At 51.5% G+C, this 22,883-nt stretch overlaps 3 protein-coding genes and 1 long non-coding RNA gene across 6 annotated transcripts in view; 2 read left to right on the top strand and 2 right to left on the bottom strand.

The window, feature by feature from the left end:
* Window positions 1-18,040, top strand: part of LOC121668121 — a 19,932-nt gene extending 1,892 nt beyond the window's left edge. The window contains exons 2-4 of the long non-coding RNA XR_006017260.1: window positions 13,168-13,175; window positions 15,227-15,232; window positions 17,006-18,040. This is a non-coding gene — a long non-coding RNA (uncharacterized LOC121668121). The remainder of the gene's footprint in view (window positions 1-13,167; window positions 13,176-15,226; window positions 15,233-17,005) is intronic.
* On the top strand, window positions 7-2,007 carry CHST14 (carbohydrate sulfotransferase 14). Its single transcript, XM_042035558.1, has one exon. The coding sequence runs from the start codon at window positions 26-28 to the stop codon at window positions 950-952; it is 927 nt and encodes a 308-aa protein (XP_041891492.1). The 5' UTR covers window positions 7-25; the 3' UTR covers window positions 953-2,007.
* On the bottom strand, window positions 10,954-14,763 carry LOC121668118 (prolactin-releasing peptide receptor-like). The gene is made up of 2 exons (XM_042035556.1): window positions 14,667-14,763; window positions 10,954-13,515 (listed from the first exon to the last, which is right to left on the bottom strand). Exon 2 carries the CDS (start codon window positions 13,447-13,449, stop codon window positions 12,364-12,366), a length of 1,086 nt encoding a protein of 361 aa, XP_041891490.1. The 5' UTR covers window positions 13,450-13,515; window positions 14,667-14,763; the 3' UTR covers window positions 10,954-12,363.
* On the bottom strand, window positions 17,829-22,580 carry CCDC32 (coiled-coil domain containing 32). Of its 3 annotated transcripts, none has more exons than XM_042035560.1 (4): window positions 22,518-22,580; window positions 22,081-22,318; window positions 21,205-21,361; window positions 17,829-19,591 (listed from the first exon to the last, which is right to left on the bottom strand). In XM_042035560.1, exons 2-4 carry the CDS (start codon window positions 22,307-22,309, stop codon window positions 19,453-19,455), a joined length of 525 nt encoding a protein of 174 aa, XP_041891494.1. In that variant the 5' UTR covers window positions 22,310-22,318; window positions 22,518-22,580; the 3' UTR covers window positions 17,829-19,452. The 3 variants fall into 3 exon arrangements, with proteins under 3 accessions (XP_041891494.1, XP_041891495.1, XP_041891493.1); XM_042035561.1 differs by having other exon boundaries at window positions 22,514-22,562; XM_042035559.1 differs by having other exon boundaries at window positions 22,436-22,532.
* Window positions 22,581-22,883: the final 303 nt, after the last annotated feature.

Genomic DNA, 22,883 nt, shown 5'->3' with positions numbered 1-22,883 from the left:
TCTGGCCTCCAGCGGGCTCCTCCTCATGATCGAGCGCGGCATCCTCGCCCAGGTCGGGCCGCCGCCGCCGCACCCGCCCGCGGGGCCGTCCCGGCGGGACGGGCGGGACTCGCCGGCGGAGCTGGAGCTGGAGGTGCTGCGGGACACGCGGAACCGCACGATCCGCGCCCTGTGCGGGCAGCGCTCGATGCCCCGCAGCGTCTGGGAGCTGCCGCCCGGGCAGCGCCGCACGGTGCTCCGGCACCTCCTGGTCAGCGACAAGTACCGCTTCCTCTACTGCTACGTGCCCAAGGTGGCCTGCTCCAACTGGAAGCGCATCCTCAAGGTGCTGGACGGGGCGCTGGAGAGCGTGGACGTGCAGGGGAAGATGGACCACAAGAGCGACCTGGTGTTCCTGGGTGACATGAAGCCGGAGGAGATCAGCTACCGCCTGAAGCACTACTACAAGTTCATCTTCGTGCGGAACCCGATGGAGAGGCTGCTCTCGGCCTACCGGAATAAATTCGGGGAGATCAAGGAGTACCAGCAGAAGTACGGCGTGGAGATCGTCCGGCGGTACCGGAAGAACGGGGGCAACTCGGCGGGCGACGACGTGACCTTCTCCGAGTTCCTGCGGTACCTGCTGGACGAGGACGTGGAGCGCATGAACGAGCACTGGATGCCCATCTACAACCTGTGCCAGCCCTGCGCCGTCAGGTACGACTTCATCGGCTCCTATGAGCGGCTGCACGCCGACGCCAACCACGTCCTGGAGCACATCCAGTCGCCCTCCTTCGTCCGCTTCCCGGAGCGCCAGGCCTGGTACAAGCCCGTCACGGCCGAGACGCTGCACTACTACCTGTGCAACACCCAGCGCCGGCTGATCAAAGAGCTCCTCCCCAAATACATCCTGGACTTCTCCCTCTTCGCCTACCCCCTGCCCAACACCACCAGCGAGTTCTGCAGGCAGTGAGCTGCTCCTGTCGGGACCCGGTGGGAATTCTCCCTTGGCTACAAGGATTTGCTCGCACAGCTCTTGCTGCTGTGTGAAGCATGCTCCTCTATGCATTATTTCCTAAATTTATACTTTGCAAGCACTGTTTATATAAAATACTCTCTACTGCCTTTGTTACTTAGGATCCTTTTTGTACTGCTCTGACTTTCCCGTTTACTTACGCTGCTGGCTCAAGCACAGTAGCTTTTGTATCTCTATTTTGCTCTAAATCCTTTTTTTATGGCACGACATGGAAAACTCCTGTAGGGAATCTGAGAAATTTATATATTTTAAGCATTTTTCTTCCTTTTTTGGATTTTTTACTAGACTTTGGTTGAATTGAGATCATAACGTGGCAGTTGATGCACTAAAAATTAGCGCTGTTAAACTGGTCCTGGGTGGGTTTTGGGCATAAGTAGAAAAAAAAAAAAGTATTTTGTAAAACCAGGCCACATTTATCCTTTGTTTTCTCATTGTAGATGGTGCTTAAATGAGGCTGGTCATTTTTTTCTGTGTCAGTAGTACCTCTGGTTTTTATTTTTATTACTATTTTTATTATTATTATTATTGTTATTATTATTTACCATTGAAATATAATTAGGGGTAGGATAATATGCCTTTTTTTGGGGGGTGATTTTGAAAGTGCAACTATTTATCCAACATCATGTATCAGATGCAATATCAAGCCATCACATTCTGCTCTTTTCTCTGAATTGAAGCAATACAGACTTTGGGATAAGATCAAAGCCCATCCTGGTCTTTAGGATGGAAAACAAATCCCACGGGCCACGTGCCAGCTCACAGCCTCGTGGGTCCCTGCATGGAAACCACTGTGGAAAACCCCCTTCTCCAGCCATGTTTGAAACAATGGCAATTTGGGGGTTGATTCTCCCTCCTTTAGTAGCCGTGCACACCCTTTTTGTAGCTCTTGTATTTAATTATGGCTCTGAAATCGTAAAAGTTTGGGAGATAACGCAGGATGTTGTTCCTAGGAGGCTGTGTCCTCATTTCTAATAAAGTTTTTATATGAATTAGCCTGTTAGTGCTTTTCCTTGGGATTATTTGTGTCCTTGGAGAGGCCTCTGCCCCTCATGCTGAGCCGCAACACAAAGATGGGATGAATTGGTTGTTCATGTCATGATTAATTAATGTTTTAATTGCCAGAGCAGCACCAACACATGGAGAAGGGACACTTCAGAGCCAAACGCATAACAGGACACAGGGAAATGGGATGAAAAGCAGCAAAATGGGCTCCTAATTGCTGTGCAGTTGGTACAAAGTGGTAGGGATGGGTTATGGAGCTGGCAGCTTCCTGGGATTCCTCTCTTAATTTTCCTTCCCCCTGTTTAAGGTGTTTTCTTCAGGATTTTAACATGTTCTGAAAGAAGGGCATGGAGCTGCATCCAAGCCCACTGTTGGGGTAAGCGGCCAAGGAGAGTTTGGGCTGAGGGATTTTTACCTTTGCTAAGGCGGTCATGGCTGGGTATGAGGGCAGTGACTGGAACATCCATGGATTTGAGCTCCTGGCTGTGTCCTGAATCTGCAGGCACCGATCCCAGGCCAAAAATGGGTCAGAAATCGGCTTTGCTCCCCTCGTGCCCCCTCTGAAATCGGCAGCATTCCTGTCTGTCCCCAGGGGTTTTGGCGCCCAGTGCTGGAAGAGCTGGAGATCTGTCCTGTCCTCCAGCCAAAGGCACCAGATCCGGCTGGGAATCAGATTTTGTTTTGTAAAACAGATGCTGCTGGGAGGGGGGGTGGGGGGGTGGTGAGCTGAGCTGTAATTAAACCTGACCTCCAGGTCTCCCTAACTAGGAATAAGTTGCTGAGACTTTCCTATCTTTGCTTCTGGGAACATTTCCCGCTTGTTTGGTGACTTGGTTTTTAATTAAGTGTTTATTTCTCAGTCGTTTTAAAGGTTTATGCTGCTTGTTTGTTTATCTGCTGCAGCTTCTGTTCTCTATATTAAATTTCTGTCTCTTGTCCCCTTAATCTAATTTACTGTGCACAGGATTTTGCTTTTCTCTGACTCTCTCACTCCTTTTCTGGGCATCACTGATCATCCTTTTCTCTTTAAATAAAGCAAACAGGCTCCCACCTCCTTGTACCTTCCCATCAGGAGGATTTTAATTCAGGTAGAGGCTTGTAGCTTGGGAAGAAGTTTTGTCTGCAGGTCAGCAAAAATGAGAAATCCATCAGGTTTCCATTATTTGGGTTTCATTTTATCTGTGGACAATGGTACAATTCTCCATGGCAGCTTTGGACAAGTAGAGTGAAAAAAAGTCAGCTCCCTCTGCAGCTGTGTCGTTTCTTTCATTTGTCAGGTGTTTCTCCAGGGTGGAATAAATCAGGAGGAGATTCCAGAGCTGACAGCAGGCGCTGGAGGTGAGAGGTGCTGAGCAGGATCCAGCCGTCCCCTGGAGCACAGGGAAAGGGGTGATGGCTGCAGGAGCAGGGAGGAAGGGAACTCAGGTACAAACAAGGAGGAAAACATGAAGTTATCAACTGGTTTGGATCTGTTCTGGTCTGGCAGCTCCTTTTCCCACCTTTCCATCCCTACACGTGCAGTTATGCCACAGAATCAAAAGGGAATGTTTCCTCTTTTGAATTCTATTTTGTTAATCCTCAGTTCTGCACTGAATGCCCCAAACTTCCCCAAGTGAACAACCCAAGGTTTTGGCATTGGGGTTTGTCCTTGCTATTCCCTCCCTTGCTTACTCCAATTTTGTGCTGATGAATCCCATCCCTGACCCCACTGCTCTTGTGTTCTCCCTGTAGAACACTGTCCAGGGATGTGGAGACACCCCAATAGTTCAATTCCACCTTGTGACACAGAAACCTGATTCCCTCTAAAGTACCACACGTTACTGTATTTTGTCATTAGTCACTACTTCTGCTCAGTTTTTGGAGTTTGGAGCTGATTTGGTATTCCCCTGTGGACCAGGGAGCAAGACAGGTCCTTTGCTGTTCCAAAAATCTCACTTCCCGTGTCATCTTCTTTACTAATTCCAACATTACACCTGCAAAACCTCGTTCCAGCCTTTCCAAACTCCAGGCTGTTGGCTTTTGTCAATGTGACTCTGGGAAGGGGTTTGGAACATGTTCCCTCTGGTCCCCATGCTCAGCTTGGGGTGTACGTCAGGTTTCTCCTCTTCCCTGTGGGTCTTCTCCTGTGGATTTCACAGAAATAACCAAGTTCCTGGCCAGGCACTGGGGCTGAAATAAATGCATTAAGGCTGCCAGTCGCCATGCTGGCTGGTAGCCATGACCCCGGATCTAGCGGGAATAAAGCTTTGGGAAAGGCGGCGGGAGCAAGCGGTGCCAGGGACAGCTGCTCTGATGCCTGCAGACGGCATCACACCAGCCTGGCTTCTGCTCCTCCTGGCTCCCAGCCTCCCTCCTGAGTCACCATGGGCTGTGGATCTTGCTTTGAGCACGAACATCCTTGGGATGTTCCTTCCCTCGCAGGCAGGATTTTGAAAGAGCCAAAAGAAAGCGTCTCCAATGGGTCTATTGTGTGTAGAGATATTTTGATATTCACAGAATCCCGGAATGGTTTGGATTGGAAGGGACCTTAAAGACCGTCAAGTTCCAACCCCCTGCCATGGGTAGGTTTGAGAGGGTGTCAGGCGCATCCCTGGATGAGGCTCTTTGCCACTGTAAACCAAGGAAATGAGGAAGGCTGGGATGAAAAGCACTGTGCCCAAGCGCTGCCCCCACCCTGCACCCCTCGGCTTTTATCGCAGCTATTTTGCATGTGAATGAGAACTTTCCCACTTCCTTCTGGGGCTTGAATTGGCAAACGGGGAGTTGTTAAAAAATCTCCAGTCTTCATCCTCGACAAAGGATGGTTGCCATGGAAATAATGGAAGTTGCATCGTGAGCAAAATATGTCCAGGCCCGGCGCCAGCGGGAGGGAGGAGGGAACACCTTGTCGGTCACGCACCTTCTGCCAGGGCCCGTGTGCCTCCGCGTGGTTTTCCTTATCCTTGGCAATTTGTCCTTTGGGTTAAAAGAGGAGAAATCAGAAGTGTCATGATTGGATGGGAAAGACTTGTAGAACTTCACCTGCTCTTTCCACAGCGCTGGCGCCACCGAATTCAGCAGAGCTGCCCCACATTTAGGATCCCAAAGGATGTCGGTAGCAGGATTGGAACCAAACCTGGTATCTCAGGTAACAGGCAGGAGTCTCCTGTCTCGGTTATATCCAGCCTCTTCTTTGTGTCAGGGAATCCTCCAGGTCTGTTTTCCACTTGACTATGAAGACAGACAAGGTGGCTTTCTTTTCTTCTGGGAAAAAAACATCTTTGGATCTTAAACTCTCCAAAAGCCTTTTCCTTTGCGGACCCATAATTATAAACTGCATCTTCTGTTGCTTTCAAATCTTAACATGATTTCAAGCCAAGAAGCTTGAGGAATTTGCTGTATACCTCCCCAAAGTGCTAATGAGAGCCACAGAATCCTTGCTGAGCTATGAGAGGGACTGAAATAAATCTCCATCAGGGTTTATCCATGAGCTGCAGAGCTCTTTCGTGAGGCCCAGGATCGGTGTGGAAACTACACCTTTCAGTGGCTCTGGTGAGTGGTATTTGCTGGTGGGAGCTTGGAATGGGGAACAACAGGGCACTTTGGGGCCTAAACACATCCTTCTGCTCTCCTGAAAGCACCAGGGGCTCGGGAGGAAGCTCAAAGCAACCAGCAAAATCCTGTTTATTGTTATTGGGGAGCATCAGGTGAGGAGGGAAACAGGGATGTGGGAACCAGTGGCAACACGCAGGGGCCTGAGAAAGCCCCTGTTGAAGCTGTCACTGTTTGAAGGAATTTAAAGGTGCCAGAATGAGGAGTAAAGGATAAAGTGTGTGGCTGGTTGTAGGCTCAGATCCCCTGCCAGCAGCAGAGTGGAAAAGAGGAGGTTCAGGCTCATTTCTAACCTGGGAAAGGGCCAAGCAGGGGGAAGCAGCAAAGGCTTGAGATTTAAATGTAAAAACATAATAAATGCATGCAAATATCTGGATCCCCATGCTGCTTGCTCATCCCACACCTCAGTCCCACCTCCTGAACATTAGCAAGTCCAAGTGGATGTTAAACTGAGGAGAGCCCAGCGAGCCTGACCTTTGGGGAGAATCCCAGAATTATTTTGGTGGGAACAGACCTTAAAAATCATCTAGTCCCACCTCCTGCCATGGGCAGGGACACCTTCCACTACACCAGGTTGCTCCAAGCCTCATCCAGAATCAAGCTGTTCTGTGGGATCGTCGGGGCCAGGAGGCTTTTGGGGGCTGGGGGCTTTGAAGGAAGTGGCAGCTGAGGATGAGGAGCTGGGGACACTTGGGGCGGCCACAAAAACATCTGGTTTGTGGCAGAGCCCTGGCAGCAGGGCAGGGCTGGAGGGTTTGTCCTGCTGAGTGCTCACAAAGAGCTCCCTGGAGCCAAGCCTGGCTCTGGCAGCAAATTCATGGCACTGACAGGACGATGCTGCAGAGGCACAAAGTCTCTATGAGCACCGCGGTCGCCCCGGGCGCTCAGCTCCGCGCCGGAGCCTTCCCTGGAGCAGCTCTCCCGGAATCCACCCTCTGCTCGCCGGCTTCAGACAATTCCTTATAAAAAATCCCTTTAACCAAGTCTTGCAATAGCGAGGGCGAGCCCTGCAGCATTTCAGTGGATCTTTGAAGACTTGTAAGTGGTAAGTGTCCTCCAGAGTGGGCTGGGGCAGCTGCCTCGGTGGGGACACTGCACAGTCCCACGGCCCCATCCCGGCCTGTCACATCCCTCCCTTCCCTGCTCGGGGCTGGGATGCTCCTGCACACCCCGTCCCTGCCACCCCTCTGATCTTTCAGGGCTCAGGTCCGGCTGTTTGTGCGGTGTTTAACACAACCCCATCCCCTCCCCAAGGCTCCCAATTCCAAACCTGCTCCGTTAGAGCATTATTTTTCCGGGGGGGCTCTGCCAGCTGCTCCCTCCCATCCACATGCAGCCCCGGAGGGCTCGGCAGAATTCCCCATCCCACAGGGACTGCTGGCAGGAAGCAATCTGGCAGACAACATGTTTAGAGGAGACTAATGTCTCGGAGCCACCGAACCATTTAATTGCCAATAAACACAGCCCACATGTAAATAATTATGGAGACCCGGGAACTGTGTCGTCTTCCATGGAAGGAAGGAGCTGGCAGCCTGGAAACACCCCATGGCAAGGGGAGAAATTAAGATTTCTTGTTAATGCAGGAGGGATGAGCATCAGTAAACCTGCCTGGATATTTCCAGGCATTGCTTCAGGCTCAGGGTAGCCCAGGAGGTGACAGTTCCTGATGGAATGAGAAGGACCAGGCTGTGCCTTTGGGTGAGTTTGAGGGTAAATCTTGAAAATTCATCCATTCACTTCACCAGGCTCTTGTTGCAACCCAGTGGGATTATTGCAAAATCTTTTTTTGCCGCATTTTTAGGGTAAGAGCTGCAAGGATCCTGGTCCAGAACTTTGGAGCTTTATCAGCATCATGCACATTCTCAGCAATGCAGACTTTCCCTTCAGAGCCGAGGTAAAATCTGCCGGGACCCTTTGTTCCCCTGCCAGGACATCCCATCCCATTCCAGCCCCTGCCTCGAGTAGGGACACCTTCCACTACTCCAGGTTGCTCCAAGCTCTATCCAACCTGGCCTCGGACATTTCCAGGGATCCAGGGGCAACCACCTCTTCTCTGGGCAACCTGTGCCAGGGCCTCAGCACCCTCACAGGGAAGAATTTCTTCCTAGTCTCCCATCCTGCCCTCTGGCAATAGGAAGCCATTCCCCCTTGTCACTCCAGGCCCATGTCCAAAGTCCCTTTGCAGCTCTCTTGGAGCCCGTTTAGGCACAGGAAGGGGCTCCAAGGTCTCCTGGAGCCTTGGGCATCCCCACCTCCATCTTCCGCCTCCTGAGGTTGCCCTGGTTCCATTCCTGGAGCAGGAGGGTGTCACCATGCCGAGCCCCCCACTGTCACCGCCGGAGGAGCTGCCTCGATCCAGTAATTTGGCTTTTCCCAGGGGGGCTGATGGGTTCCTATAGCAACCAAGAGCCGCACTCCACAGCACTTCCGTGTGGCAATCAGTGCTCGGCTCATTTATGGAATTAGCACCCGTCGCCGCGTGCTGCGCATGGCCTTGGCCTCATTCTGCTCATCACAGCTGGGAGATGGGCTGGAGCACCCGGGGGGAAGCAACCACCCCCTGTGTGGGGGGATCTGGCTGGAGCATCACCCCAAGTTCTCTGCTGCCAGGGGCTGTGGGATGACTCCATCCCTGCTGCAGGAAATGTCTGGGTCTCCTGCATTGCTCCCAAAATTGGATATTAATGTCCAGTAAAAATGATGCTTTAAGTATGGGGGTTTGGGGGTGTCTCCCAGCCCTGCTCCATCCTTGGCATACTGGAGAGTCCCAGGCAGTGGCACCAAGCCAGGGATGTGTCTGTAGGTTTTTGGGGACTGGTACAAGGCACCTCATCCCTCATCATCACCTTGGGGAACAGTGTTGAACTAAGTCAGATTTGTCCCCGAGCGAGGGCACGGTGACCATGGTGTGTGACTAAGGAGATTCTTGGCATCTGCTGTGGGAGTGGGATGACAGATAAAATAGATGAATGAGGACTAAACAGGGGTTTAGGAAATCTTGGTTAATTTGCTGCAGCGAGAGCTTGCTACGCTCACAGAAATTAAAGTGTGAGCGCTCCAAAGCGTCTCGCAGCGACAGAGGAGGAGGAGGCACCGGGGGAATACGGGATGAGTCGGAAGTGGGTACATCCATTAATCAGCTGTGGTGCTTTCAATAATTCAACAATGCTGGAAGATCCAGCGGTTCGGTTCACAGAGAAGTGATGCCCATGGGAAGGTGCTCAGTCTGCCTGATCCAATGGGATCCAGCCCCCAGGCATCCAAGGGCAGGTTGGATGGGGTTTGGAGCACCCTGGGCTGCTGGAAGGTGTCCCTGCCCATGGCAGCTGGTGGAACTGGGTGGGCTTTAAGGTCCCTTCCATCCCAAACTGGGACCCGTTCCAGGTCATTACTGTGGGCCTGAGATGTACCAACTGCGCTCTTCACCAAAAGAAGTGACAATAAGCCTGGTTTACTCATGTACGTGTCACAAACCTGCCTTTTGAGCCAGATCCAAGATCTGAGAAGAAGGAGGTGGCCACAGTTTGTACAGCCCATGGAATCTGCTCAGAGAAATGCAAAAGATCTTTTGCGAGCCCTGTCAAGGAAATCAGAAGCAGTGGCTTGAGTCAGAATGTTATTCACAATAAACCAGGAAATAATGATAATGATAATAATAATAATAATAATAATAATGATGTAAAATGAATCAACATTTTCTAAGCATTTTCCAAGCATTTTCCAGCTCCACGAACAAAATTGGCCCAATGATCCTGGCTCAGTGGAGGAGCTTCTCTCTTCTGGCTGTTTTGTCATCACTGGTGACATCCAGACAGAACAAACACAGTGAGAGGGGGGCTAAAAGTTAGTGGAAAATTACCAGGCTAATTTTGTTTGCTGTGCCTGATTGGGAGACAAAGGAGGAAATTTCTAGGAGTGCACATGGAAACAGTGTTGATCCTTCGTGTGCATTTAGAGCTGATGCTCATCTCAATTCATTCTGCAGTGCAGGACAAAGGACCCCATCATCTGCAGCCGTGGGAGAAACTGGGTAGGGATCAAATAGTGGGAATAATACCTTGCTTTTAGGTAAGCTCTTTCAAATAATCATCTCTCAAGTGCTTTTGAAAGAACATCACTGTAATAAATTATATTATCTGCTCCTTAGAGCTGTAAACACCTAAACAGGCTGACCAATATTTTCCTTTTCTGGATTGTGTCTTGTCAGATGGAAGAGCTACAGGCACCAAATCCCAGTAGAGGGTCACAGAATCATGGAATTGTTTAGGTTAGAAAAAATATTTAAGATCATCGAGTCCAACCATTATCAACCATATTTCAACCAACAACAGAGTTTGTGAGGAAGAAACAGCCTCAGGGAGAATATCGTGCAAAATTCTTAATAATTGAGGATGATTCAACAAAAATATCCCCTTTATACTCCGTGGTTCCCGGGAGACAAGCTTCGAGCAGCTTCCTGAGGAAAGCTCTGCAGAATCAACCATCAAACATGTTTTCCTCCCTCATTTATCTAATTAATTTACTTTCATTAAGAAAACAAACCATGTTCTCCTTTATATATCCAGTTTCTGTGAATCATAGACTGCAGCTCCAGGATTTCTGTGTTTATTCTCAGAAGTCACTCAGCTTTTAGCTCACCCTCCCAAAATAGTGTTTTCCCTTTTCCTGCAAGTAATTTGGGGAATGAGCAAAACATCTCAACAGGGGGACCTGAGGGTGGGGATTTTCTCTCCCAGTGCTCAATAACTGCAAATTCTAATGGAAATACAGAAGAGGAAACCTCATCCTCTTTGTGGATCAGTTCTCCAGGATGGATATATGGATTTTTAAATGGTCCTGCAGATAAATGCAGTGATGGGGATGAGTGGGTGGTGGAGTTGCAGGCACAAAAAGGCTAAGAAGAGTAATTTAGGGAAATTTAGGGGTTTTAATTAAGAGTGAAGTAATAGAGGTTGTGATGGGATGAAATGAAGAGAGAAGGAATCAACACTGGCAGTAACAGGATAAGAGGAAATGGCTTCAGTTAGAAAGAGGGCAGGGTTAAATGGGATACTGGGAAGAAATTCGTGGCTCTGAGGATGGTGAGGCTCCAGCACAAGTTGCCCAGAGAAGCTGTGGCTGCCCCATCCCTGGAAATGTCCAAGGGCAGGCTGGATGGGCCTTGGAGCAACCTGGTCCAGCCCTAATCCCAGCCTGACCTCCAAGGATCTACCGCTGCCCAGGACTGGGACAGAGCTAACCAAATCCAAGCTGGCATCTTCCTGGGATGTGACTGAGCTGCAGTCAAGGGTTTCTGGGTTTTGTGGGATTCGCATCAATACACACACACAGCCCAAGCTCTTGAAGCCTTTATTACAGAAGGGACAAATAGGGACTTTCTGCCTTGCTTGGCTCCTCCAGGATGAGCAGCCCAGGCCCAGGGAAGCTGCAGGAAGCCAAGGAGGGAGCTGCTCTGTGGGAACACAACAGAGGCCACCGGCACTGCGTTGGATGGGTCCCTGTCTCTGCTGGTCACCCCACAGGAGATCACGAGTCCTTCTAGGGCTACCATGAGGGCCTCAGCAGGAAGGTGAGCGAGCTTGTGGATGGGCGCAAGGGGAGCGGGTTAGGGATCCTCTTGGGGTCCAGCCAGCTGTGTCTGCACTGGATGCTCCCAAGCTGCTGGCAGAAGTGGGAATGCTGGCCAGTGCCATGGGCAAGTTCCACGCAGGGCTGAGGACCTGTTGCCTGGGGGATTTGAGGTCCTGTCCCCAGGCACAAGGAGCAGCAGGAGGTCACAGCTTGGCCCCACAGAGCACGGCAGCACACGGTGAGCCAAAGGCATGGCCATGGGCAGCCAGGAGCTGCCATGGCCCTGAGCCATGGTGCCTGTGGGGGTGCTGGTTCCCAAGAGTTTCTCCTGGGAAATCAAGAGATTAAAACCTGGATGGGAATTGGGTGTAAGGAGATGCTGCCTTCTGCATGTGCTGCTTGCACAGAGCAGCCTGAGAGCCAACAGAGGCACCTCAGACACTGAGGAGCACTGACAAGCAAACCAACCATCCAGCAGCTTCTGGGATAGACCAGCCTGGCACTGGGGTTCCCACCTCTACTGCAGGACCCTGAACATGGACATACATCAATCTAATCTTCCCTGGGAACAGAATTTGAGACACCATTCCCAGCAAACTCATCACCTGAGATCTTTCAAGCCCTGCTTGACCATGAAGAGCAGTGATGACTTCATGGATGAGCCCAGCTGCATCTGCACATTTGGCTGGAGAAACTGGGATGCCCTGTCTGGTTATGGGGGCAGCTCCTCCAGCAGGCCCAGCAGGTAATGAAAGTCACTCCCATTCCAAACCAGCCACCAGCTGTCAGCAGCCACGTGTCCCCAATCTGCACCTGCAGAATGCACATCTCATTGTCCCTTCACCAGTAAGCCACAATTTAAAAGGATAAATGCGCAGCAATTTCACGGCTCCCCGTGCAAGTCGACCTCTTCCCATGGCACAAAGTGCTCCTTGTTGCTTAGGAACAATCTATATCCTACAAAATGAAGACACGCACTCTCCAAAGAGTTTTTTACACAAGAGGTGTTTGCCTTGCTCAGACACTGACCCACCTCCTGCATAAACCGTGGGGTGAAGTCTTTGTGCTCCAGATGTAGCACTGGACACCTACTACACTCAGCCATGATTCGGGATATAGGGACATGTCCCAGCCATGGTTTGGGATATAAGGCTATGCAAACCCCATCCCTCAAGGTCCTTCGGCTAAGGTAACCTGGATTGCAAAGCTATCTTGTCCGAGGCCCGGGCGGGAGCATCTGCCAGGGTGGAGCAGGTGTTGAAGCGGGAAGCCTTGCAGGACATGGTCCTGGAGCTCTGCTTCTTGCGGTAGAAGTAGCTGCTGAGGTGGAACCAGAACTTGTCGTGGAGGGAGGCATAGATGAAGGGGTTGTAGCAGGCAGAGCTCATGGCGATCAGGTGGCACGAGACCTGGATGACGTTGACATACCTCTTGTCCAGGATGGTGAACTCCTCGTCAATGTCCCGGATGAAATTGACCACCTGCAGAGGCAGCCAGCAGACGGCAAAGCAGACCACGGAAACGGTGAGCACCCGGAAGGTCTTGTGCTTGGTCCTGGTCCACTTGTCCTGGCAGCAATGGGCAGTGCCCGGCACATTCCTCCTGCGCAGGTGGTAGGTGATGGCACAGAAGGAGACGGACACAGCCAGCAGCGGGAGCATGTAGGACAGCAGCAGCATCAGGCATGAGTACAGCAGCCGCTCCCGCTCCTCGTGCTTCCAGAACTCCTCGCAGATGATCATGTCATGGCCGATGGCGTTGAGGTCCAAGTAGTGGGTGTGCAGCGAGGTGGGCACGGAGGCCACGATGGAGAGCAACCAAATGCAGGCCACGAGGCCAATGCAGGCCCTGCGGCTGATCCGCCTGCGGATCGGGTACGCCACCACCACGTAGCGGTCGATGGCGATGGCCGTGAGGGACAGCACCGACACGAAGACAGTGGCAGCCTGCAGCAGGGTGACAAAGTGGCACATGAACGTGCCAAAGAGCCAGCCCCGTTCCTCGAAGGCGTAGGACACAGTGAGGGGGACGCAGGCCAGGCACATGATGAAGTCGGCCACCGCCAGATTCCCGATCAGGAAGTTGGTGGTGCAGTGCAGCTTCTTGGTGAGGGCAATGAGGAGGATGAGGAAGAGGTTCCCGATGCACGCCACCACCACCAGCGTGGCATAGAGCGGGATGAAGAGTGGCTTCAGCTCCAGGAGCAGGTCCAGGCCGGTGAAGAGTGCGGCCGAGCCATTGTGCCAGGAGTCATTGGGCAGCTGAGCCATGGGAGCCCCTGTGGCAGATGCAGCTTCTCCTCAGCTCAAAGTCAAACACAGATGAGCCTGTGAGTTCTGGAGGGGACAGAAACACATTTTGGTTGAACTTCTGGGCAGAAGAACATGTCCCCAGAGTCCAGGCCTTTTGTACAGCCCTGTGCTGAGGCACTGGCTGGTTTAATTGACTTGTTTAAGAGTGAAGGTGCCCTGTAACAGAGACAGAGGAGCTCCAGTATGGAGCAAAGTTGGCAAGCTGGCTGTGAAATGGTTAAGCAGCCAGCACAGATCTGTGGGGAGCTGCCAGCTTGGGGCAGCAGGACCCAGAAATCAGCTCAAGAAGCCTCATGGAGAGTGACCTGGGAGCTGCGCTGACGTCAGGCAGAAAAAAAAAGACACTCCTGCATTTCTTGCTTTTTATTTTTTCCAGTTAATTCCACCCTGACCCACCAGCTGCATGCCATCTGGCTGGGCAGGAGCACCCTTTCCATCCCCTGCACTCCTGTGTCTCTCCCCGCCAGCCCAGCCCAGCCCATCCCATCCCACTGGGTTCTTTTATCCCCTTCGTTGTATCTTCACCACCCATGGAGCTTTGGCTTCTTCTGTCTTTCCCTGCGGCAGCTGTGATGGGAGAGATGGGAGGAGGCAGTGCCTGGCTCCCTGGGCACCTCCACAAACCCACTCACAGCAGCACAGGGGGATGAGATGAAATATATTCCAGCAGAAAGCATATGGAAATAAGGAGTTCTCCTCCAGGACCCTCCTTTCAAGCCCCACACTCTCGAAATTACTGTTTGATCCCCCTTACCAGGATCTGGACAGTCTTTTCCCCCCAGTGGAGAGTCAAATCAGCATTAATTAAGAAACCCTTGTAATTAACCAAGGGATATTGTGGTTTTCTACATCCCAGCTGCACTCACAGGGCGCACGCTGTGATACCACAGCTCCAGGTCCCCGCGCCCTGCCTGGGGCAGGAACACAAAATCCATCAGGAAACTTGCAGCCGAGGAGCTAAAATGCTCATTAACTTGTAAAATGAAAATTCTGAAGCTCAATTAAATTCTTTAATTCTCCTTCGTGTACCCACGAGAGTCAAACCAGCTTTTCTGTGCATCCCCAGGGTCCTGCTCCCTCACTGATAAGTGCTGAACCCCGCGGCTTTGGCTGGGATTTGGGCGGTCCAGGGTGTGGCTGCAGGACCCCCTATCCCGGTCCCGGAGCGCTCTTACCTGCGGAGGGGTCCGGGGTGCTCGGGGCTGGGAGCTGCCCTCTGCCCGCCGACGTCCCCGTGCGGATGAGGAGGAGCGTTCCCTTCGCAGGGTGTTGTTCACCGGGAGGCTCCGGCACAGCCGTTCTCAGCCGGGTTTTTGTGGTCTTGGGATGGTTTTGTCTTGCTTTGTCTCGCTTTTTTTTTTTTTTTTCCTTTTTTCCTTTTTTCTTTCTTTTTTTTTTCCCCGCTGCCTGAGCCTTTCAGTCCCGGAGGAACAGAGCGTTCCCACCCACGGCGCGCGGTGTTCCAGGTACCCGGGGGGACGCGCGCATCCCACCGCCCCGCACCGCAGGTGGAGCCGTATCCCGCCCCCCGGCCTGGCGGGGAGCACCGGGGGCTGCCTCGCCCTCGGGGACGGATCCAGGGACATTCCCCCGGCAGGGAAGGAGAGGAAGGCGCGGGGGGACGGACGGGGCGGGCGGGCGCAGGGACCGCGCGGAGCTCCCGGGGTAGGCAGCGCCCGCCCGGTCGGGGGTCCCGGCCCGGGGGCGAGGGAAGAGGGATGGAAAGTGAGGTGAGGGCAGAGTGGGGTGAGGGAAGAGTGGGGTGAGGGTGGCTCAGCCGTAGGGTGATGGGCACCCAGCCCCTGGGCGCTAGTGACCCAGCTTGGGGGGCAAGTGTAGGATGGGGTGGTCCAGCCACTGGGAATTGCCCCAAATGAGAAAGGGTACCAGGGTCAGCCTTACTTAAATATGGGAAAGTGATAGGTAATGATCATCCAATGGAACTTTGGGGGGTATAAGAGGAATGGAAACTGTCAGAGCAATCGCAGAAGTTCTGCAAAATGGAGAGTTTGGGTGCAAGATGGTGATTAATTCATCCCAATCTGACAGAGCTGGGCTGGTTATTAAAGCTGGCTGAGCTGATCCAGAGGAGAGTGCTCACCCCTGCCAAATAATCAGCAGGAAGAAAATCATCTTTGCCTCTGTATCAGCTCCTGACAAGAACCGCTGTTAATTTTAAAGAGCAGAACAATCAGATAAGGAGAGCCAGAGGCTGGCTGGAGAGGAGAGCTGGGCTTTGGAGCTGACAGTGGGATGACAAGTCCATCCCAAGGCAGCCACTGGTTCCATCACAGCCCGGATGCACCATGGCCAGGGTGACCCAGCTGCAGCACTGGGATCTCTTCCCTCTGCACAGGCTTATTCTGAAAAAACCTTCTTTGACATCATCTTTGCTGCTTCCAGAGCATTCAGGATAAATCACTCTTATTCCCAAAGCTTGTATTGCCCCTCGCCAGATCCTGGCTCGGGGGTACAAGGATGGGTTTGAAAGCTGCAGCCCACCCTGATGATCCCTGATGGGAGAGCTGGAGGTGCTGGAGGCACCTGCTGTGGCATCCTGGTGTCCCTCCCATCCCATACAGATGATGGACAGGAATCAGTTTGCTGTGATTTTTATTCTTTTCTGTGTCACCAGGGTGGTTATTAGAAATAACCTTAGGTTTTCACAACCCTGATCCTTGAGAGCCTGTCGGTTCCAGAGGATGGAATATTTAATAGCCATAAGCTGAAGGAGGGAAGGTTTAGAGTGGATATTGGGAAGAAATTCTTCCCTGTGAAGCTGCTGAGGCACTGGCACAGGTTGCCCAGAGAAGCTGTGGCTGCCCCTGGATCCCTGAAAATGTCTGAGGCCAGGCTGGACCGGGCTTGGAGCAATCAGGGATGGTGGAAGGTGTTGCTGCCCATGGCAGGGGGTGGAACTGGATGAGCTCTGAGGTCCCTTCCAACCCAAACTATCCTGGAATTCTGTGATTCTCAGCATCGCCACAGGGTGCTGCCAGCTTATGCTTCTGTGGGATCAATTCCTTTGGTCCAAGCTCGTGGAGAATCACCTTTTTTCCCATTTGGGTGGGTGGGAGCCTTTCCTTGCTGCCCAAAGTGCTCTGTCAGCCCTGCCCTCCCCTTGCTCTGACAAGGCAGCAGGTGAATTATGTTAGATACAACTTTATTCTGCCCCATTTTGAAAGCAAACCCCTGCCAGGCTGGGGCTGTGTCACCGCATGGGGTCTCCACTGGCTTCGAGGGGTACAGAAATGCTGTTCCATGCAGAGAAAAAGGTGTAATATTGTCTTTAAAAGGTACAAAGGGGAGGGGGGCTGCTCTTTCCTTTGTGATTACTCATTTATCCTGCCTGAAAGTAATTCCCTCTATCTGCTGGCAGCTCTGTGCCTCACGGTCTGGACCTGATGCCTCCAGGCACTGTGACTGCAGATCTGCCTGTGCCACTGAGGATGGGCCCTGTCTCTGTCCCTGAGCTGTCACTGATGTCTGCTTTGGGTTAAATTGTTAAAAACAGGCTGCCCAGGGCAGGGGTGGAGTCCCCAGCCCTGGAAGGGTTTAAAAGCCGTGTGGCTGTGGCATTTGGGGACACAGGATAGTGGTGGGCTCAGCTGTGCTGGGCTTGGATTCAATGGTCCCAGAGGGTTTTTCCAACCTCAGCAATTCTCCCTCTGTGGGAGTTATTTCCACACATAGGAAAACTGGTGTTGCTGCAGAAGCAAACCCTCCCCCCGCAGTGAGGTTGCTGCTTTTACCAGCAAGAGTTTGTTTGGTGGAGAAGAGCTCAGCAGCCTGTTTTTCCCAAAATAAACCCCAATACTCGGAGGTAAAGTCCTTCCTACTCAAACCATGTGTGGTATCACCAAGTACAACAACTGCTCGGACACATCACACTCCTGTTCACAGTTTCGGTGATTTTGTAAAGAAGTTTTAAAGGGTTTTTTTATGGTGATTTAAGTACAGACCCACCCCAAGTCAGCACTCTAAGTTATGATTTAATTGTATATAATTATATTCATATAACTACATTTATTATATATGGGGGGGGAATAAGCTAACTCTACGTAATGGATTAATTTAAGTAAATTATTGCTCAATCTTTGCAATGATCAGTTGGATTTCCTTTTCCCTACATGTTTCCAGAAAGCAGGTCAGAGAATCTTGGAATGGTTATTATTTTTACAAGTGAAATGGTAAGAGCTGTTCCCTCAGGTACCTTCTCCAAAGGAAATGCTTGGTGATTTGGATGTGGAATTATTTCAGTACAGTTCTTTTGGGTACATTTCTTCCTCAGATATGTTTAAGAACAGATAAAATAATATAAAGCATCCTCACAGTGCTTGCTACCCATAAGAACAATTTTATTGACAAATAAAATAGGGAAATAGGCTGGGGACAGAGAAATTGCTGCTTTCTCTCTCTGCACAAACCATTTCTGGGAACAGCTCAGAGTTCTGCATCTTTGTCACAGCTTTGTTACATCTGGTGAGAGAGATTTTCACAAGGACATAGACAATATAATACAGGACAGGTAAAGGATAAATTAAAAGGGACACTAAGGATAAATTAAAAGGGACATTTAATGACCAAACCAGCAAGACACGAGGCTTGCAAGTTGTGCATCACTGGCACTCAGATGATTCACCCCATTTCTCAAGCTTTCAAAAACAAGGGATTGTTTTAATGGAGAATTCTGACCGTGACTGTTTTGGGAGGTGAGCCTGGGGTGGGAGTTCCACCAGGAAAGCTGAGGTGGGAACAACCTCTGAGTTGTGAGGCAGTGACCAAGAGAGCAGCACCTCTGTTTGTGTACAGAGACAGGAAACTGGGAGGCTCCAGCAAGAATTTACTCCTAAAAAAATGTTTTCAAACAGACACATAAACGAACACGGTATGAATCTGGTGTGGACTAACTCCAAGAACCACAATTTCTCCCAAGGAGCTCTGACCGACTGTGCTGCTTCCCTCTACCGACCTCCAGTGTTGGTGCCGAGGCAGAACACAAGGATCAACGGAAAATCAGCAGGAAATCACAGATTCTTGGAATAGTAAAGGGAAATAACCCTTTGCAGAGTTAAGCAGGGTGAAAAAAACAATTAAATTTCAAGTCAGAGAATTCTATGCAATTCTGTGATGAAAACAAGTTGTTTATAGCCTCCCTGGCTACCACGCTTGGTTTCCCAATACAGAATCTCATCTGATCTTCTTCCGGAGTGGCTGAAGGGATAAAGAACAGGTACAAAATGACCAACAAGAGGAAAAATATTCCCCCTCCAGTCTACAATAGAGAGTTTGGGCAATAAAGGGGGATATTAGGGGGTGCATTACAGAGAGGAATGTGAAATAGCTACAACATCAATGACACCATCAATTTAGTGACTGCAGTGGGAGCTTCCTTCAGGGTCACAAATTCACAGAGGTGAGAAGTATCCATCTTCTTTCTGGCACAGCTTGGGGCCAAGCCAGATTGAAACAGTGAAGACCTGGAGAAAACACCAAAGTGGACTTGGCAGGAGAGGAAAAAATGCCCAACTGAGTAATGAAAATGTAAAAGACAGGAAGACAGTGATTCAGTGGTTTCTCTGCTCTATTCTAGACCGTGATGTTTTCTGGTGCTTCTCAACAACTGCTTTTTTTGTTGTTGTTGTTGAATGTGACTCCTGATGGATTCCAAGCAATCCACATCCAGGCTGGAATGATGAGGTGGCTGCAGGCTGGAGAAGACCAACGTGAAGTTTCAGTTCAGCCATGTCACAGGCGTTCCCTCTCGTCCCTACCAGTGCCAGTCGCTGTCTGTGGAGCGCCAGAGCTGGAATTTGGTGTGGTGGGGGTTCTTTCTTTTAAAAATTACTTTTTCAATTACTGGTAATTTGCTCTGTGCCCCCCTCCCTGCTATTCCTGTGGCTGGGTACATCTTCCTGGGGGCTGGGACAAGAGGCAGCCCCCGGGCACAGCTGGGGCCTCTCACTGCTCCGCAGCCGGAGGCTCCTCCTCAGCCTCTGGCTTCTCTGGCTGCAATTCCGGCGGGATGAGGCACTGCACCTCCTCGGAGCTGATGGCCACTTTGTCAGGCTGCAGCCAGCGTTTCAGGTGCTCCAGCGTGCTGGGGACAGAAAGGGACACCATGAGACCACAGAGTGACAGAGCTGCACAGGGACACACAAGAGAAGCAAGAGGAAAAGCCTCCACAGGCATTTCCTGCCCCTCCGCAGGTATTCCCGTTCCCACAGGTGAGGTCTGGCGTGGGATGGATCCTTGGACCAGAGGGACAAGCAGAATCTGTCATTCTACAAAGCCATTCCCTGCAGGTGGGCCTTTTAAACTGTGGTTAGAACACGTTTTATGCTCTGATTTCTCTCAGTGAAAAGGACCTGCACAGGACCCCTTTCAGCCTTTACACACCTGAGGTTCTCCTCTGTCTCTGTAGCCAAAGACTGTGACTCAATCAGACAGAGGGCAGGGTTAGATGGGATATTGGGAAGAAATCCTTCCCATGGAGGGTGCTGGGGCCCCAGCACAGGTTGCCCAGAGAAGCTGCGGCTGTCCCATCCCTGGAAATGTTCAAGGCCAGGCTGGATGGGGCTTGGAGCAACCTGGGATAGTGGAAGGTGTCCCTACCCAGGGCAGGGGGGTGGGACTGGATGGGCCTTAAGGTCCCTTCCAACCCAAACCAGTCTATGATTGCATGAATTTCCAGCTTTCTGGGCTGGAAGTAAAAAACCTCTTGTTCAAACAAACCCCAGCTGCCCTTCTGTGATGAAGACCAGGAAATATGGGGGGGGGGAAGGGAATAAAACCAAAACAGGAAGAACATCTCAAAATGTGTGACCGTTAGTAGCACTGGAAGGTTAAAGAACCTACATAACCCTGACAGTCTAACATCTTAATTCAGTGCACTTGGAAGTTAAGGCTTGTTTAATTACACTGGTGGGTGAGACTCAAAACTTCACCACCATTCAGGAGTGACCTCTAACTTCATAGTCAAGTTCTAGGGACTGAAATTCTTTCATGGATAACATACTCATCCTTTAAAAACAGTAGAAAGAGCACATAAAAGCTTGGTTTTAAATATAAATCACAGTGAAGTTAACTGGGGACCAAAGACACCATCTGAAACCTCACTATAAACAGGGATTACTTTTCATAGTTCTGGCTTAAGTAGATTTTCTTCAACGGAGAGAAATAATCTTCTTGTCAGCCAGAAGCAATCATGGAAAATGTCAGCTGAGAAATGCGGAATTTGGAGAGCGTTCCGTGTGATCGGGCATGGGAGATTGCTTAGGAAGAGGGCTCCCATCTTACTTCTGACATCATCTGTGTGAGGGCAATGGGGGAGAGAGCAGAAGCACTGTAAGAGAGGCAGGGAAGGGAAATCTCATCCCAGGACTGGCACCAACCCCAAATCCCAATCTGAGACAGACTGAACATTCCCTCCTCTGTTCCATTCCTTTCCTACCCCACGTGTGAGGAGGGAAATCACTGAGTAGGTCCCAGCTGCTCCCATGCAGTCTGAGGGGAGCACTAGAAGCTCAAACCCTACATGCTCTGTGTTCCCTCTAGCACAACCCCAACAGACATTCCCAAAATGTTGCAGGAATCCCGGGGCAGCCTCTCCAAGCTGCAGGGAGATGGTATTTCTGTGTAATGTCCTGACAAAACCTTTCTCTAGTTTTTAAGAGCTAAGTGGTGACCCCTTCCCACTGACTTGCTCGTTACCTCTCGTCAGCATCGTGGCCCTCAACGTAACATTCAGCCTCAAACTTCTCCTGCAGGAACCTGTCCCAGCATTCCTTCTTGGCCTGGGACAGCGTGCGCAGCATGTCCTTGGAGGTCACCTCCTGGGACAGGCCTTTGATCCTCATCAGCCTTCTCTCTGTGAGGAGAACAGGGGGTTTTGTTATCTTTGTTATGGGTTTTTTCTGGAAGGAGAGAAGAGAAGGATCTGGACTTCTGTATCAAAAAGTAAATTAAATTAACTTTTCAAGACTAATGTCTATTTTAAAAGTAATTTCCCCCCTGTATTTCAAGCCTGCGTGGCTCTCTTTCTTATATATACACAAGATGATATTTTTCAGGTGATGCTTCTGAAGGAAATAAGGTTTGTGCAACCAGCCAACTCTGCCCATTTGGGGTTTTAATAACTTTCACACTTAATGCTCAGTTTCCATGAAATCACACAGGAGGGCACAGATCTCACAGGCACTGAGTTCCCACAATTTCCATGCAAACTGGAATATAAATCACTCTCAGTGCACTACTTGGTGCACTGTGAACCAGCAACGAAGGCAAGATGAAAGTTCTGGTAGATATAAAAGCTTAGAAAAACACTTCTGCTACCTGTTCTGTTGCTGTGTGCAGCTTCCCACTTATTGTGGAGGGTAAAAACCAATTTTTTTCAGCTTTTACTTGATAAAAAGTTCCTTTGTGTGGCAGTGCTGAAGAAGCTCTGACGGAGCTTCACACTTCCAGTGCTGCACTTGAAGAAAATGAGTCAGATTCTGTGTTTAAGTAGTTAGGAGACTTTTTGACCACAGCACTGACACCACATAAACAGAGCTGTCAGCAGGCACCTCAGCAGCGGGAGACACTCACCCAGGGATGCCAAGTACACCTCTGAGTCGTTCAGGGGTGCCCAGGGCTTCAGGGTGGGCTGGGAAAAGCCGCTCGATCCGCTGCCCTCGGCGTAGGAATCCATGAAGGAGTCTGTGAAAGCATCGCCGGCGTCCTTGTGCTCGGGATGTGGCAGACAGGAGCAGATCTCAGCCCAGAGGTCCTCGCTGGACCTGGTCACCACGGAGTCCACGCTCTCGATCATCCTCATCGTGGGATCCTGGGGTGAGGGGAATAAACGGTGAACACCGAGCAGTTCCGCCCGCCCAGGCCTCCGCCACCTCCCTCCCTCTGCCCAAGTCACGCCAGCGGGCATTCCAGGGAATTCTCATCCCACCAGGACGCCCGGCCGCCCTCCAGGGTGCGATGTCCCCGCGGCCGCCCGTGACGCGGAGGGGCCGCCCCGGTCCCGCACCCACCGCCCCGCGCTCCGGGCAGCCCCGGCAGCTCCGCCCGCGCCTCTCCGGCCCCGGGCCCGCCCAATCGCCGCCGTCACCGGCCCGGCCCTGCCCAATCACCGCCGTCACCGGCCCCGGGCCCGCCCAATCGCCGCCGTCACCGGCCCGGCCCTGCCCAATCACCGCCGTCACCGGCCCCGGGCCTGCCCAATCACCGCCGTCACCGGCCCCGGGCCCGCCCAATCACCGCCGTCACCGGCCCGGGCCCGGCCAATCACCGCCGTCACCGGCCCGGCCCTGCCCAATCACCGCCGTCACCGGCCCCGGGCCCGCCCAATCACCGCCGTCACCGGCCCGGCCCTGCCCAATCACCGCCGTCACCGGCCC

Source organism: Corvus kubaryi, unplaced genomic scaffold, assembly GCF_017639235.1.
Source record: "Corvus kubaryi isolate FWS band 111438036 unplaced genomic scaffold, C.kubaryi_AGA036_p1.0 37384, whole genome shotgun sequence".
NCBI classification, from domain to species: Eukaryota; Metazoa; Chordata; class Aves; order Passeriformes; family Corvidae; genus Corvus; species Corvus kubaryi.
This window is presented reverse-complemented; position numbering and strand designations above follow the sequence as displayed.

Excerpts from the sequence above, each read along its gene's own strand:
- CHST14 (XM_042035558.1), top strand. The coding sequence starts at position 26 with ATGATCGAGCGCGGCATCCTCGCCCAGGTCGGGCCGCCGCCGCCGCAC.
- LOC121668118 (XM_042035556.1), bottom strand. The coding sequence starts at position 13,449 with ATGGCTCAGCTGCCCAATGACTCCTGGCACAATGGCTCGGCCGCACTC.
- CCDC32 (XM_042035560.1), bottom strand. The coding sequence starts at position 22,309 with ATGAGGATGATCGAGAGCGTGGACTCCGTGGTGACCAGGTCCAGCGAG. Across the intron at positions 21,362-22,080 it reads GGTGTACTTGGCATCCCTGG|AGAGAAGGCTGATGAGGATC; the intron begins GTGAGTGTCTCC and ends TTCTCCTCACAG. Across the intron at positions 19,592-21,204 it reads GGCCACGATGCTGACGAGAG|CACGCTGGAGCACCTGAAAC; the intron begins GTAACGAGCAAG and ends TTCTGTCCCCAG.